Source organism: Schistocerca americana, chromosome 2 (genome assembly GCF_021461395.2).
Source record: "Schistocerca americana isolate TAMUIC-IGC-003095 chromosome 2, iqSchAmer2.1, whole genome shotgun sequence".
Taxonomy (NCBI): Eukaryota; Metazoa; Arthropoda; class Insecta; order Orthoptera; family Acrididae; genus Schistocerca; species Schistocerca americana.
Genome location: NC_060120.1, coordinates 416,439,522 through 416,455,238, shown reverse-complemented (window position 1 = coordinate 416,455,238; position 15,717 = coordinate 416,439,522). Strand labels below are relative to the sequence as shown.

General features: G+C 39.8%; 1 protein-coding gene across 1 annotated transcript in view; it reads right to left on the bottom strand.

The window, feature by feature from the left end:
• Positions 1-15,717, bottom strand: part of LOC124593676 — a 422,343-nt gene that overhangs the window by 165,181 nt on the left and 241,445 nt on the right. Inside the window, exons 19-20 of the mRNA XM_047131970.1 lie at positions 6,403-6,591; positions 4,859-5,086 (exon numbers count right to left, since the gene is read on the bottom strand). Of these exons, the coding sequence (XP_046987926.1) occupies positions 4,859-5,086; positions 6,403-6,591 (417 nt within the window). The remainder of the gene's footprint in view (positions 1-4,858; positions 5,087-6,402; positions 6,592-15,717) is intronic.

Below are 15,717 nucleotides of genomic sequence, written 5' to 3'. Positions count from 1 at the left end.
CAGCATTTTCAACATAGGGTGTACTCTAACTACAGGGAAATTTGCCTATTACCTACCACATATAAAATATTCTTCAATATCCTCTTTAATAGGCTTGTACCTTATGTTGAAAATGCTGTTGGTGACTGTTAATAGTACTACTGTGACATATGTTTAAGACAGTATATTAATTTAAAGAAATAAATATTCAGTCAAGGAACAATGTAGGATGATGTGACTTTCTTTGCTAGTGTCAGAGATTAAAAAAGAAATGTTCTGAAATTGGTAGTTCATGCCAATAGTTACCACTCAAAGCCAGAGACTCAAAAACATAATAAAATTAATTATCAACAGGGGAATGTTATTACAACATGACCTTCCCATAAAGAGAAGAACACAAATTCTGAAATACACAAAACTTTTTGCCCTGATTGCAACAAATAATACAGAAGTACTGCTGGATATGTTTTCTTCTTATTATTCATAGAACATATTGTTCCAAATAATAACACAGCCTTAGCTTTCCATAAGCAGAAAGAAGGGTTTCATGTAGACAGAATGCAATAGATAAAGGGCAACAATTTGAGATTCTGGAATAATTGGGAAATTGTGCAATGAAGAGCAAAAACCTGATAAATTATTCACTTATCACACTGAATACTGCAGGGATGCTAATTTTAAAATTTATTATGAATGAAGCTGTCATCTGAAAACCTACAATCACAGCAAAGTGAGAGAGCTGTCTGGCACCACTTGCCCATGTTGCCTGCACAAATAATCTGACTGAATGAAACAAGTCACCAGCCCAGAAGAGAGGTGCTCTATGCTGGAGACGCAAAATTATTTACATTCTCCTTTCATCTGTTTCTCGTCTACTTTGTATCAAATTTCGATGAAAGTTTTTAAGTTGTGAATAGTTCAGGAATTAATTAAGAATCTGGTGCAATCTCTATGTGTCATGAAAATCTTGTATGTTGCAGTATATTTTATTTTAAGAGCCTGTGGTACGCGCTTAATTTTTGTTTTGTTTGCTTCAGTTCTGATGACGTTAAAAAGTGGCCAGTTGTAAACAAATGAAATTGTACCTGCAAGGCAATATTTGTTTTTTAAATGCATAGTAAACAGGTGTAGATTCACACCATATCAACCAAAATATTACTCCATACAACTGTAACAATCATCAACCATGTACAAGCATCAACTGCTCAGTGCAGGAAATTTAAGGTAATGCATATGCTTTGTGTGTGTGAGTGAGTGTGTGTGTGTGTGTGTGTGTGTGTGTGTGTGTGTGGGCAGTGGGGTGGGGGGGAAGAGTTTTGGTTTGCTTGTTGTCTTGCCACTATGCAGATGATCGCCATGAGGCTGCTTTCACACTAGTAATTCAGATGCAGTGATTCAGCTGCATAGTTTCATAACCACAATGTGTGACTTTCCCAACAGTTACCTGATGGAATTTCTGCTGTACATGCAACTGTACCATTTGACTGAGACTCTGTGGGAAGAGCTGCATTTTTATGTGAGCCAGTTACAAAATGGACACTTTTTAATCACAAAAATGTGAAAGAAGATTTCTGTGCAGTATTAATTGAGCTTTTTGCAATCTGTACAACTTTGTTCACAAAAGAGAGAGATTCAAACTGTATGAATCTTTAGAAGTTATTGGTTTAGAAGACATACAGAGCATCACGCCTATAAAAAGCTTCTAGGCGATGTGCCTATAGGACAAATTCACAATTAATTTACTCTGTTGGCACTGAAGGCACTGTTCCTTTGCAAATAAACACAATGTAAAATGTATTTTAATAAGTAATAAACAAAATAATATATACAACATTTGTTTTTTATACAGTTTCATTTACGAAGCAAGAAACAAACTTTTTCTTCTCCCAAGCATTCTGCTTTTGATCTTATTGCTGTAATACTTATTTCCTGTATCCCAAATTACAGGATGGTATTCTGCTTCAATTGTGAAAGGCTCCACGCCAAAAGTAACTTTTGTGGCTCAAAAGAAGAATAGAAATCTTTAGAACGATACAAGAAACGCATGTTATTCAACAATCATGAAGCACTAACAAGCAACAAATGCAGCACAACCTGGCAGTTCGGCAATGGTTTACCCCTGCCATTTGCAGCCATGCTGCCAGATTACCACTTGTGAATGGATCAAACATGGCCGCATCACCACACCCGGTTGTGCAGACTGGCGGGTGCACAGCAGGTCACACAGGAAAATCGCCAAAGTGTAAGGCCTTTTGTGAACTGCAAGTTAAATGAAGAATGCAACTCAGTGATGTGGCCAAGTTGCATGACCCCAGATCACCTGTGTGTGAGCGGTCTTAAAGGAGTTGCTTTCCACCTCTTACTTATTGCCATGTTCTGTTCCCAAGCATTATCAATCCAATTCCTTCCAAAGTCACAGGACATACAAGTTTAATTGCTAAGAAATGTATAATTTGATAAAAGAAATGTAACTGAGGTGAGGTGAGGTGGAGGGGAAGAGGGGGGGGGGGGGGGAAGAGAGAGAGAGAGAGAGAGAGAGAGAGAGAGAGAGAGAAGGGGCACCTCAATTGTAGCATCTGGTAGTTCATAGCAACTAAATTTCTATACTTTATGCAGTTATATATTACCAAAGTTCTTAAACAGAATCAATCATCTATAAAAGTTTTAATATAATACAGAAATAGATACTCAGATTACTGGAGAGCCCATGTTCTTGAAGGGATACTGCAGCTAGTCCAAGAGCAAATGCATAGTATTTATCTGTTAATGTTTCAAATAACATCGACCATGCCTCAATTTCTGCAGCTGCCTAGCATGACAGCAGCTCTGACAACTTTAAGTACCGGTACAGTTTTAAATGTTTTTGTTGTATTTTACACTCCTGGAAATGGAAAAAAGAACACATTGACACCGATGTGTCAGACCCACCATACTTGCTCCGGACACTGCGAGAGGGCTGTACAAGCAATGATCACACGCACGGCACAGCAGACACAACAGGAACCGCGGTGTTGGCCGTCGAATGGCAGCATTTGTGCACCGCCGCCGTCAGTGTCAGCCAGTTTGCCGTGGCATACAGAGCTCCATCGCAGTCTTTAACACTGGTAGCATGCCGCGACAGCGTGGACGTGAACCGTATGTGCAGTTGACGGACTTTGAGCGAGGGCGTATAGTGGGCATGCGGGAGGCCGGGTGGACGTACCGCCGAATTGCTCAACACGTGGGGCGTGAGGTCTCCACAGTACATCGATGTTGTCGCCAGTGGTCGGTGGAAGGTGCACGTGCCCGTCGACCTGGGACCGGACCGCAGCGACGCACGGATGCACGCCAAGACCGTAGGATCCTACGCAGTGCCGTAGGGGACCGCACCGCCACTTCCCAGCAAATTAGGGACACTGTTGCTCCTGGGGTATCGGCGAGGACCATTCGCAACCGTCTCCATGAAGCTGGGCTACGGTCCCGCACACCGTTAGGCCGTCTTCCGCTCACGCCCCAACATCGTGCAGCCCGCCTCCAGTGGTGTCGCGACAGGCGTGAATGGAGGGACGAATGGAGACGTGTCGTCTTCAGCGATGAGAGTCGCTTCTGCCTTGGTGCCAATGATGGTCGTATGCGTGTTTGGCGCCGTGCAGGTGAGCGCCACAATCAGGACTGCATACGACCGAGGCACACAGAGCCAACACCCGGCATCATTGTGTGGGGAGCGATCTCCTACACTGGCCGTACACCACTGGTGATCGTCGAGGGGACACTGAATAGTGCACGGTACATCCAAACCGTCATCGAACCCATTCCTAGACCGGCAAGGGAACTTGCTGCTCCAACAGGACAATGCACGTCCGCATGTATCCTGTGCCACCCAACGTGCTCTAGAAGGTGTAAGTCAACTACCCTGGCCAGCAAGATCTCCGGATCTGTCCCCCATTGAGCATGTTTGGGACTGGATGAAGCGTCGTCTCACGCGGTCTGCACGTCCAGCACGAACGCTGGTCCCACTGAGGTGCCAGGTGGAAATGGCATGGCAAGCCGTTCCACAGACTATATCCAGCATCTCTACGATCGTTTCCATGGGAGAGTAGCAGCCTGCATTGCTGCGAAAGGTGGATATACACTGTACTAGTGCCGACATTGTACATGCTCTGTTGCCTGTGTCTATGTGCCTGTGGTTCTGTCAGTGTGATCATGTGATGTATCTGACCCCAGGAATGTGTCAATAAAGTTTCCCCTTCCTGGGACAATGAATTCACGGTGTTCTTATTTCAATTTCCAGGAGTGTATTTACAAAAATATGACAGTGGAAAGTTCTGCTGCAATGCAAATAATTTAAGAATAAAAGTAAACACTCACCAAACAGCAGAGGCATTGCAGGCGCATAAACAAGTGTCCTCGAGTCTTTTGTAGTGGTATGCTTCAATAAAATCTTCTTAGTTTGCAAGCCATGTCACTTTGAGGCTTGACATGTTTGGAGCTGGGAGTAGCAGTTTCAAACATGATTCCAGCCCCTTGCCTGATGTCACTCAGTCTTGTGGTGGGACAGAGATGTCATGTGCTGCCCACTTGCCTTCCACACATGTATAATTTTAGCCCTCTCTGGAAGGTCACAGACACTGCTATTGCATCTATATAAGTAAAACACTGTGTCAGCCCCACCCTTCAGTGATTTTAACTCCTGATGACAATGGTGGAGACAGCTACTGTTTTGTTCAAAGTGACGCAGCTTGTAAACTGAGAAGATTTTATTAAGGCACACATTGCACAAAAATTTTGATAGCCTTCAGACAAATACTTTTTTGAGCTAGAGTACTCCAAGGATATGACTTTTATGACAGATCTAAATATAAATTATTTAATTAAAAAATAAATTGTGTTGTTGACTCACATGATCAGCTACTAATTCAGTTCCCATTGCTGCCAAGCCCTTGAATTCCATAGTTGGACTGACAACAACTGCCGCATGTGGTGATGCTGGTGGAGAAGGAGCTTTGTCAGCTGCTGGGGCAGTATGCTTTTGCATTAATCGTGCTTTTTTGTGAGCCTGGGCTTGAAGACGAAGTACTTGAGGACTAGAGCCCCAGCAGTATAGTTTGTTAGATGTACTTAAAGCCAACTGTCAGTAAACAAAACAATTAAATTTTAAAAATTTGTTCAAATCTCATCAGTATGATACTAGGAACACCAGAGTGAAACACAAGAAATGGAATTAGTTGCTCTCTACACGGTGGAAATATGGACAGGATACAGGTACATTAACAACAAATGGAAAGTGTTAGCTCAGCTTACAAAATTATACAAACACACAAACATAAACGTAATAACATCATCATCAAAATTTGCCCCCTACCCTTACACACACACACACACACACACACACACACACCTCTTGGTCTGAAATTTCTAAAGTTACTCTTTTTTTCCCTTTAGTTTGCAATACTACTTCCTTATCTGTTTTGAAGTGGCAGGATCACTGACACACCAAAACTGAGAAACATTTCTAATTTAGTTCTTTTGAAATGCTGTTATTTATATTTGTTTAACATTTCCCTTTATGGATTGCAGCATATATTTGTGCAAATATGACATCTGAAGGGCTAACCAAAAAAGAACTGATCATAAACCTGAAAAAGACAATGTATGGATCTAGAAGTGGGTCATACATAGCTAGAAGTAGTACTGTCCATTAGATTCTTAGGTATTAGTGTGGATAAAGCAGGCGTCACAACTGCACAAACTGCTTTTGTGCACAGTATACCAGGGGAAATTCAAATATTCAAGAAAGAAAAAGATTATTCACATTAGAAATAAAAAGCAATACGGGTTATTTTATGGAGGACTTCTGAAACAGACAAAAATTGCTTCAGCAAACCTAGGCATATTACTTTTCACATCTTTATGCATATACAAAACAGAAATAAACATGATAAAAGATGGGATGGATTACAGACACTAGTGTACATGCCCACAACACACAAAGGAAGAATGATATATGAAGAAATGCCCCATCAACTGAAAATGCATCAAAAGGAACATCAGTAACTAGGCACCAAGCTGATAACAAGACTGCCTAGAAACTTGTATGGTAGTATACATGACACTAATTTGCCATAGCAGCTCAAAGACTATCTGGTGGAAAAGGAATTTTGCAGTGTCAAAGAGTATCAATTAAATTATATTTACACAATTATGTTGTTCTTTGTAATCAATGATGGGGAGTATAACCAAAATGACTGCACCTTAGGAAATAAGTGATAATGAATATTATTTTTTTTGTACATGCCCAATATTGCACTAACATGTACTGTACACAACATAATTCACTGAAAGTCACAGTATTTCATCTTAGTCTACAAGGAAAAAATAAGTTAATTATTGCCTTGAACCAACTGCTTTACAACAAAAGAAAACAAGTGAATTGCACACACTCACATTATGAAAGTATCCTGTTGATACAAGAACACAGGTTTCTGGGAGAGATGACACTAGTACTGGTGTGGAACTCTTTATATTTCCTCCATTTCCTAATTGCCCAAAGACACTTGAACCACAAGTAAATACTTCGCCTGTTTCAGTGAGGAAAAGAGAATGGCCATGGCCACCACTAATCTGCTTCACAACCTAGTAGGAAACAGTTTAAATGCTGTTATAAAATACAGTTTAAGTATTCTTATCTACATTATTGTAATAATCTAGTGCAAACAAATTTAAAAATTACTATTTTTTTCATTACTTTTAAGAGAAAATAAGTGGAACATATAAACCAAAATTACTAACATTGTCTACAGAAAAGTTGCACATTACACATATTACTTTAGTAAAACACCCTGAACTTAATGCCACTGGTCAATTTTGATTACCTTCTCATTATTAAAGACCTATAAAAAGAACATACTAACATTAACAAATTTCTTGTCTATAGTCTAGAGAACTTAAAAGCATAATAGCGACAGAGTCTTTAAATTCAGCATAAGTTATCATCTATTACTTACACATAAATTAATGATGCACTATTTCACATGAGATGTGGCATACAAATCAAATTATCAATCTACAAGTGAAGCCCACATGAATAAAAGTATGCTCTGTACCAAATACAAATGAAAGAGCAGTAAAATATGCAACAGATCCTTATCCAGTATAATGTGAGGACAAAGATTCCATCTTTACACTACACCAAAATAAGTCATCATTTAGCAGCTATTTATGCAGTAGTGACCATACTGCTACTAATCTGATACACTGGAAGTTCTACATCAGCTCCACAAAGGCTGGCTAATGGTATTTACAAATAACTTGAAATTTATGTTGTCTTCAGTAAACTGACAGTGTGCGTTATTAATAAACACACTGCTTTAAAAAATAAAAACTGCTTAGAGAATTTCAAACTAATATTATCTTGAAGACTGAAACATAATTAACACTCATGAGTTATGTATTCGCCATGACAGATGTGTAGTACTTGCCCTCCTTTGCTCCTCTTTTTCCTGACTGGAATTATGAGTGTGAGTGATCTACTTTACCTTATTCAGATACTTCGCTTATATAGCAAGTAGAATGGAATATGAATAGAATTCTTGGCTTTTACATTACAAATCAGGGCCATAGCCTTACTCTACTGTTATTAACAGGTTTATCTTATTTTATGTCCATAACTGAAATATTTTTCAATGTAGTATTCATATCTTATTCCAAACTTTGTAGCCCTTAACACCACACTTATGTGTGTTTGCACATTTTACTTGTGATGTAATCACGCTTATTCCAATTTTCAAACAATAATATACACTCAACAAGGAAGTAGAAGTTGCCCTTTGTATCTGTTATAATGTCACTTGTTTCTGTTCAATTAATTTTCCTCAGTCAGCTGATTGCATTGTTATGTTTTACATCATAGATATATAAGTAATGATATTTACAGATGTATACACTACATGAGAGTGTAGACTATCGATGTAGAAAATGATGTTTTTACCTAAAATGAGATAGATGAAAAAGAAAGTAAACTGTTTATTATTTCAAAAGTAATTGCCATAACTGTTAACACATTTATCTCCCTATGCATAGAGGACGTGTAAGGGCTTGCCAGCGGGACCCACATGTTACACCGACTACATTGCACAACTTTTGCTGGAAGCTTTTGCACATCCTCCACACACAGTGTAATAAATGTATTAATAGTAGCACAATTACTTCTGAAATAATAAACAGTTTACTTACATTTTCCCCACCATTATGAATGAAAATACACACAATACTGATGTCAAACAAAGGAAAATCCAGGATGGAATGTAACAATATTATGAAAAGGGAAGATGCTACTCACTATATAGCAGAGATGCTGAGTCGCAGGTAGGCACAACAAAAAGACTCACACAATTAAAGCTTTTGGTCATTGGCCTCCATCAACAATAGATGACACACACACACACACACACACACACACACACACACACACACACTAACGCAAATCGCACACACAACTGCAGTCTCAAGCAACTGAGCAGCAGCACCAGTGCATGATGGGAGTGATGACTGGGTGGGGGTAAGGAGGAGGCTGGGGGGGGGGGGGGGGGAGATAGTATGGTGGGCTGGCAAACAGTGAAGTGCTGCAGGTTAGAAAGAGGGTGGGGGAGAGGTGGGGGGGGGGGGGGGGGAGAAATTAAAAGACCGGGTGTAATGGTGGAATGACGACTGTGTAGTGCTGGAATGGGAACAGGGAATGGGTTGGATGGGTGAGGACAGCGACTAATGAAGGTTGAGGCCATGAGAGTTGTGGGAACGTAGGATGTATTGCAAGGAAAGTTCCCACTTGCACAATTCAGAAAAACCATGTGGCACAGTCTGTGAAGTAGTCATTGAAGTGAAGGATATCCTGTTTGGCAGCATGTTCAGCAACAGGGTGGTCCACTTGTTTCTTTGTCGGTGGCCATTCATGTGGACAGGCAGATTGTTGGTTGTCATGTCTACATAGAATGCAGCACACAGATTGCAGCTTAGCTTGTAGATTACATGATTGGCTTCACAGTAGCCCTGCCTTTGATGGGATAAATCTACAAGCTAAGCTGCAGCCACTGTGCTGCATTCTATATAGGCATGACATCCAATAAGCTGTCTGTCTGCATGTATGGCTACGAATAAACTGTAGCCAAGAAACAAGTGGACCACCCTGTTGCTGAACATGCTGCCAAACAAGATATCCTTCATTTCAATGACTGCTTCACATATGGTGACATATGGATCCTTTCCACCAATACCAGCTTTTTTGCACTGCACAGGTGGGAACTTTCCCTGCAACACATCCTACATTCCCGTAACCCTCCTGGCCTCAACCTTCATTAGTCACTGTCCTCACCCATCGAGACCCTCCCCTGTTCCCATTCCAGCACTACACAACCGTCATTCCACTATCATACCCAGTATTTTTATTTTTCTCCTTTTCTGCTACTTGGCTACCCTCCCGCCCCACCTCTCCCCTGTCCTCTGTCTAAACTGCAGCACTTCACTTCACTGTTCGCCACCCCCACCATACTATCCCCCCCCCCCCCCCCCCCCCCCAGCTTCCTCCTTACCCCCACCCAGTCACCATTCCCATCATGCACTGGTGCTGCTGCTCACAGTGTGGTTGCAGTTGCGTGAGACTGCAGTTGTGTGTGTGTGTGTGTGTGTGTGTGTGTGTGTGTGTGTGTGTGTGTGTGTGTGTGTGTCTGTCTGTCATCTATTGGTGTGTGTGTGTGTGTCTGTCTGTCATCTATTGATGACTAAGGCCAACGGCCAAAAGCTTTCATTGTGAGAGTCTTTTTGTTGTGCCTATCTGCAACTCAGCGTCTTCACTATATGGTAAGTAGCAACTTGCCTTTTCATAATATTGTTACAATACAGATGTAATATTCTACAACGTAGAAGAATATTACATTAATGTTGTTTGGGTTTTCAATTCATAATGTGTAAAATATTGTACCAAGAACCAATGGAATGGTCAATCATAGCAGATTTTCCAACTGTCTTGTTTTAATTTGGCTGCCCCTTGTGCAAAAATATTATTTGTCATTTGTGTCTGAAATTCTTTTTCCCACCTCTACCTATGACATTCTTTGTAACCTTTGGGACATAGATTATAATACTGTCAGTTGTAGGTTGCTCTGACAATTGCCCTTCATACATAAGAAACTGAGATATGGAAGTGATTGTCACAGACACAACTAACATTCAGTTTATTTGGACTATGGTGATAGTCTCTGCCCCATTGTTACGTGCACTACATCCTAGACAAACAGGCTTATAATATCCAATCCCTTCTTTTCCCACCTCATCCTTGGCTAAACTAATATTTATATTATTGATGTGCTGTGCCATTCATGGAACAGACCAGAAGTAAGACTGCTTAATAGAAAAGTTCATGGACCACAGTTACCTCACTATTTATAGATATTGTTCACACTCATGTTATTAGGTTTGTACCATTTTGACATTGTAACAAATGTTACTATCTAATGTATTTTAAAATGTAATTTTAATTTGCTTCCACTTACAGGAACATACATACACACTGAAGGACACTGTAAGAAAACCAAGCAAATGGAATCATTGATTACATTAATGTACAGTCTAACAATGAAGTGTTCCTTACTCGCAAAAACATTAGAGAGGCAGATGACCAGCATGCCAGCTTATATACAGCTGTTTGCACACAGCGTAGCATTTGCTGCGCCATCTGTGGTGAGTAAGGTGGTCTTTTTAGGCCTTGCCGTGTATGTGCACAGTTTTTAATTATGCACACTCACTGTATAGGGTTACAACACTCCTCATCCCTTCCTCGACAGGTTACAAGCACACTTACAGGTGGGTGAGCAGTGAAAAGTAACACCTTTACTTAACAGAGCATTGAAGGGGCTCAGCCACCATGACCACAACAGGAGGAAATTTGTGATAGTACACTATCTTACTGAGAAAGGCCTCCGACTCTTTGACACTGTCCAAGTTCTGAATGACTGTTGCCTTCGTTTTTGACAATGGTAGAACTTAACACAAACAGCAATAACATGAGTATGTTTGCAATGATACTTAGAAAGCAACTGGCATATTTCATCAAAAGAGAGACTAGCAGTTTCCTGCAGAGGAGCTAGCTGACACAAAAAATGAAAAGAAATGCTGCTGAAGGCATTTTTCATGTGTCCCAATCCTCCACAGTATCATCATATGGGGGAAACTTTGGAGGTTGTATCAACAGCTGTGAACGCTGGCACGTCAACAACGCTGTCAAATTGTTTAGTGCCATGGAGAGTGAATGTTGCTGGTTGGTGAGAGCTTGCTGCTGTTCAACAAGATATTGACGAATTTCCTCCACTGACATAATGGCCACAATGAACAAAGAAACAAAATATGCAGAGTGGTATAGCGCACTTGTCATGAAAAATATACGCTTCCACATACTGGAAAATACACACACATTGAAAGACACTGTAAGAAGAACAAGCACCCAGAATCATGGGTTACAATTATGCACATTCTAACTGTGACATGTTCCACAGCCACAAAAACATAAGAGTGGCCGAAGGCCCAGCACACTGGCTTATATACAGCTGTTTGCACATGGCGCAGCACCTGCTGCACTATCTGTGGTGAATGAGGAGGCCTCTTTAGGCCAACCATGGAGATGCATGCTGTTTAATTATGCGATCCCACTATATAGGGTTACAACAGTAAGTTTTAACTATCACTTATCGGCATGCCAGCAACCTATGCGTGGGCATTCATTACCCATAGATTTGTATATTGTGTTTGAACGTATCTTTGGCAAAAGTTAGAGTGGCCAATTACAACTTCAATCTGTATGTAGTTGTTGCTAGTAGATTAGTTGTGGTTTGCACATGATACAATGACATTCTGTAGTGTAAAGATGGAATCTTAGATAACACATTATACTACATATGCATCTGTTTCATATTTTAGTGCTCTTACTTTGTATTTGATACAGACCATACTGTTATTCATGTATAGCTTCACATGTAAATTGATAATTTGAATTGTATGCCACATCTCGTGCAACATAGCACATATTTTTAATTTATATGTAAGTAACACACAATAACTTACGCCAAATTCAAGATTCTGTTATCATTACATTTTTGAGTTCTCTAGACTGCATATAAGAAAGGTATTACTCTTATATGTTTGTGCGCTCTTTTTTATAGGTGCTTGATAGTGAGGTGGTAGTCAAAAATGGCCAATAGCACAGCAGATAAATGATATAAAGATATAGCCCAAAAGAACAATGTTTTCTTTTATGAAAGTTTCTATGATCTTAGTTTACAAAGTCAACAGTGATCTGGTGGATGATGTAGATTCAATACAACATGCATATAGATGCTAATTAAATCAATTTTATGGTCAATGTCATGCACTGTCTCTGTTTGCCAAGTGAAGGCAAATGGCTTCATTGAAATTTGCATATTACAGTTTTAACATTTCTGTAAACAAAAAAAACTAATTGCTTTTTACAGTACATGGAATTAAAGTACTTAATGATCACGAAATTAATGGATGAGAGCTCATAACTACTGTAAACTTGAGTTTCTCCCCAGCTGTGATGAGAGTTGATAACTATGGTAAACTTGAGTTCCTCCCCAGCTGTATTCCTGTACGTTGTTTGAATGTAACTACTGAATGATGGTACACTAGTAAGCGACTGCCTATACCATGAATGGGAGGAGGGTAACACAAAGAAATATGACACATATGAAATTGAAAGGGGGGAGGAGGCATGGGCATGGACACGAACATGGAAATGACAGAATCAATTAATAAAGAAATTCACATTATGATATGTTTATAATCTTAAAGACCTCATTTCATTCTCAGATGCAACTACATTGTAGAATTGTACCTGGATTCCTCCTAACATTGCCATGGTTTTTCAGTTTCTTTTTTCACTCCTATGAGATAAGCATGGTCAACACAATGATTCACTGCAATAAAATCAGTGGCATAAAACTATAATGTCTTCGTCATTAAAACAAACTTACACACATTATCAGGAGGTATATATTCAAAAGGAAGTTATTTGCCTCAAAAAATTTAGGAAAACCAAAGAAAACATAAATCTGACTAGCCATGTAGGGATTTGAATGGTCTAATTAAATCTAATGAATTGGCTCCCCATCTTCCATTTTTTTCTCCCTGCACTTTCAGCACCTGTTACACAGAATTGATTGAGTTTATCATCATGTTTCCTTGTTACTGTCATCAGGGAGTTCAGTATTATCTGCTGTAATATAGCACACTTCTTCCGGGTGCAACATATGAGTAAGATCACATTTAATATTTAGTCTTGTGTATCGTTTTCATCATTTTTCTGATCAATTATTGTTATCAATAAGGCACTCACATGAGCATGAGCTCATTTTCAGTTGTCCTGAAATAATGAAAAGAGTGAGAGGCAGGTGTTATTGGTTTTCTCCTGGGTGTTGTGAAGATGGGTGGATACTAAGAGAGGTGTGCTCATGTTTTTGTAACACATTAGCTAAAATAAATGGTGAATTTTAAATTCGTTAGTAAGGACTGCCATAATAACTTTTTCTATTAACTCATTTTAAATTTCTGTTGAAGAATGAAACAGTGAACGGAGAACACTATTGGAAAGCACTCACAAGATTTCTTCAGCCAGCATCAGGCTCAGTCACAGCAGAGAAAAAGTTATATGAGACTACCTCACCGAGCCCAACTGTTTCATGGCCAATAATATTCGTAATTCCTTTGATTTTGGAATTTTGAATTTTTTAATGGCACAGTGGAGCATTCTGCAATATTGTAAAATCTTGAATGGCATTAGTCCTTTGCATTAAATAAAGCTCTTTTCCCTGTACAAGATACGTTGATCCCTTCTCTTTGCTTCCACTGCAATTGTCCCAGATCTGTTGTAAAGGTCAAATAAACAGTTCTACTGCGTACAGGTGGAGTGGAATTTCTTGCAAAACTGTTTACTCTCATGTCTTTCTTAATAGTTTCCAACATCAAAACCAGTGGCTACTCATCGGAAACCTTTCAGTAATGGCTCCTTCATTCAACTTACACACAAATGAGACTTTCATAAAAGTATTACCCATTATTTTGATACTGTTTCCTGAGTTCTTTTGCGGAAGTTACAGTGGGTCGGCAAAGAACACTCTCTGTATTCACCCCTAGCCACTTGCTTCAGTTCCATGTGTGCAGCAAAGAACTGAAGCACTATCAATAGAAGGGTATGGACAAAAATATGGAAACACACCACAACCACAAAAAATTACTATGTCTCAAACAGCGTAGGAAAACTGTTGGCATTCAAAACAACTTCAGTTCATCTCAGAATGGATAAATATAGTTCCCTTGTGGTTTCCAACAGAATTCTATACCATTCTTCCTGAAAAATAGTGGCAAGTCCAGGTAATAATTATGGAGGCAGAGAGTAGCCACACTCCCTTCTCTCCAAAGTAAACCAAAAAGACTCAATAATACTGAGATCTGGTGACTGTAGTGGACAGGGGAGATGCTACAACACATCCTCATGCTTAAAGAGCCAGTCCTGGACAACACGAGCTGTGTGAAAAGGGCCTCTGCTGTCTTGGAACACAGCATCACCATTGAGGAACAAACACTGTACCATGGGTTTGGCACAATCAGCCAAAATGGTCATACAACCCTCGGCAGTAATTGCAGAGTAAGCATGGGGCCTATGGAATAGCATGATACGGCTGCCCGAATCATCACTGAACCCTGCCCTGTTTCACTCTTGGGACATAAACTTGGTCAAAGCTGCAAACAGTGTGAACAGCACTCATCCGACCAAATGACATTCTTACGTTGCATCATATTCCAGGTTTTTATAGCTTCAGCACCACATTTTCTTTCAATGGTCATTTGCATCACTAATGGGTGGTATTTTGGATTTCAGCTCATCCTGTAATTCCCTATTTATTGAGCTCTCCCAATGTTGTTTTGATGCTGATGGGATTTGTGAGTACAACGTTCAGTTCTTCAGTGATGTTTGCAATTTTATCTCCTTTTTTTTTTCATCACCATCCTCTTTAGTGATCATCCATCACATATACTCACTTCATACTTTCCCATGTTGTGATTTAGCAGAAGATGTTTTTCCATTTTCCATGCAAGTGATAGGAATCTTGGATATGGTGCCTCTTAAACACCAAATACATCAACTACTCTGATTATGGAAGAGCCCAACACATGAGCATCCATACAGGCACCAATATGTTGCCCACATTTGAATTTACTTAGTTCCAACATAACACATTCACAACAACAAAGAACACTTTTCTGACCACTACTGTCATTTGCTACATATTGAGGACATTGTACAAGTGTTGTTTATGTTCATATACAATAGCACAACCAGCAGGCTTGGCTAGCATTTGCATTTATGTTCAAGCATGCACTACTCACAGTATTTCCACATTTTTGTTCAACCCATGTGTGTTGCCTTACTCATTAGAAGTGCTCAATAAAAAGACTGACAACTATAGCTTTAAACTAAATCTACACTAAACTCCGCCTGAACAGGCCACGAAGGCCCAATGGTACCAACTGGCCACCATGTCATCCTCAGACAACAGGAATCATTGTATGAGGATGGAGGGGCATGTGGTCAGCACATCACTCTCCAAGCCGTATGTCATAGCTTTAAACTGAGTTATTTATATTCTTATGAGAGGACTGGCCCGGAAAATTCATCACAAACATGCAATATTTTGA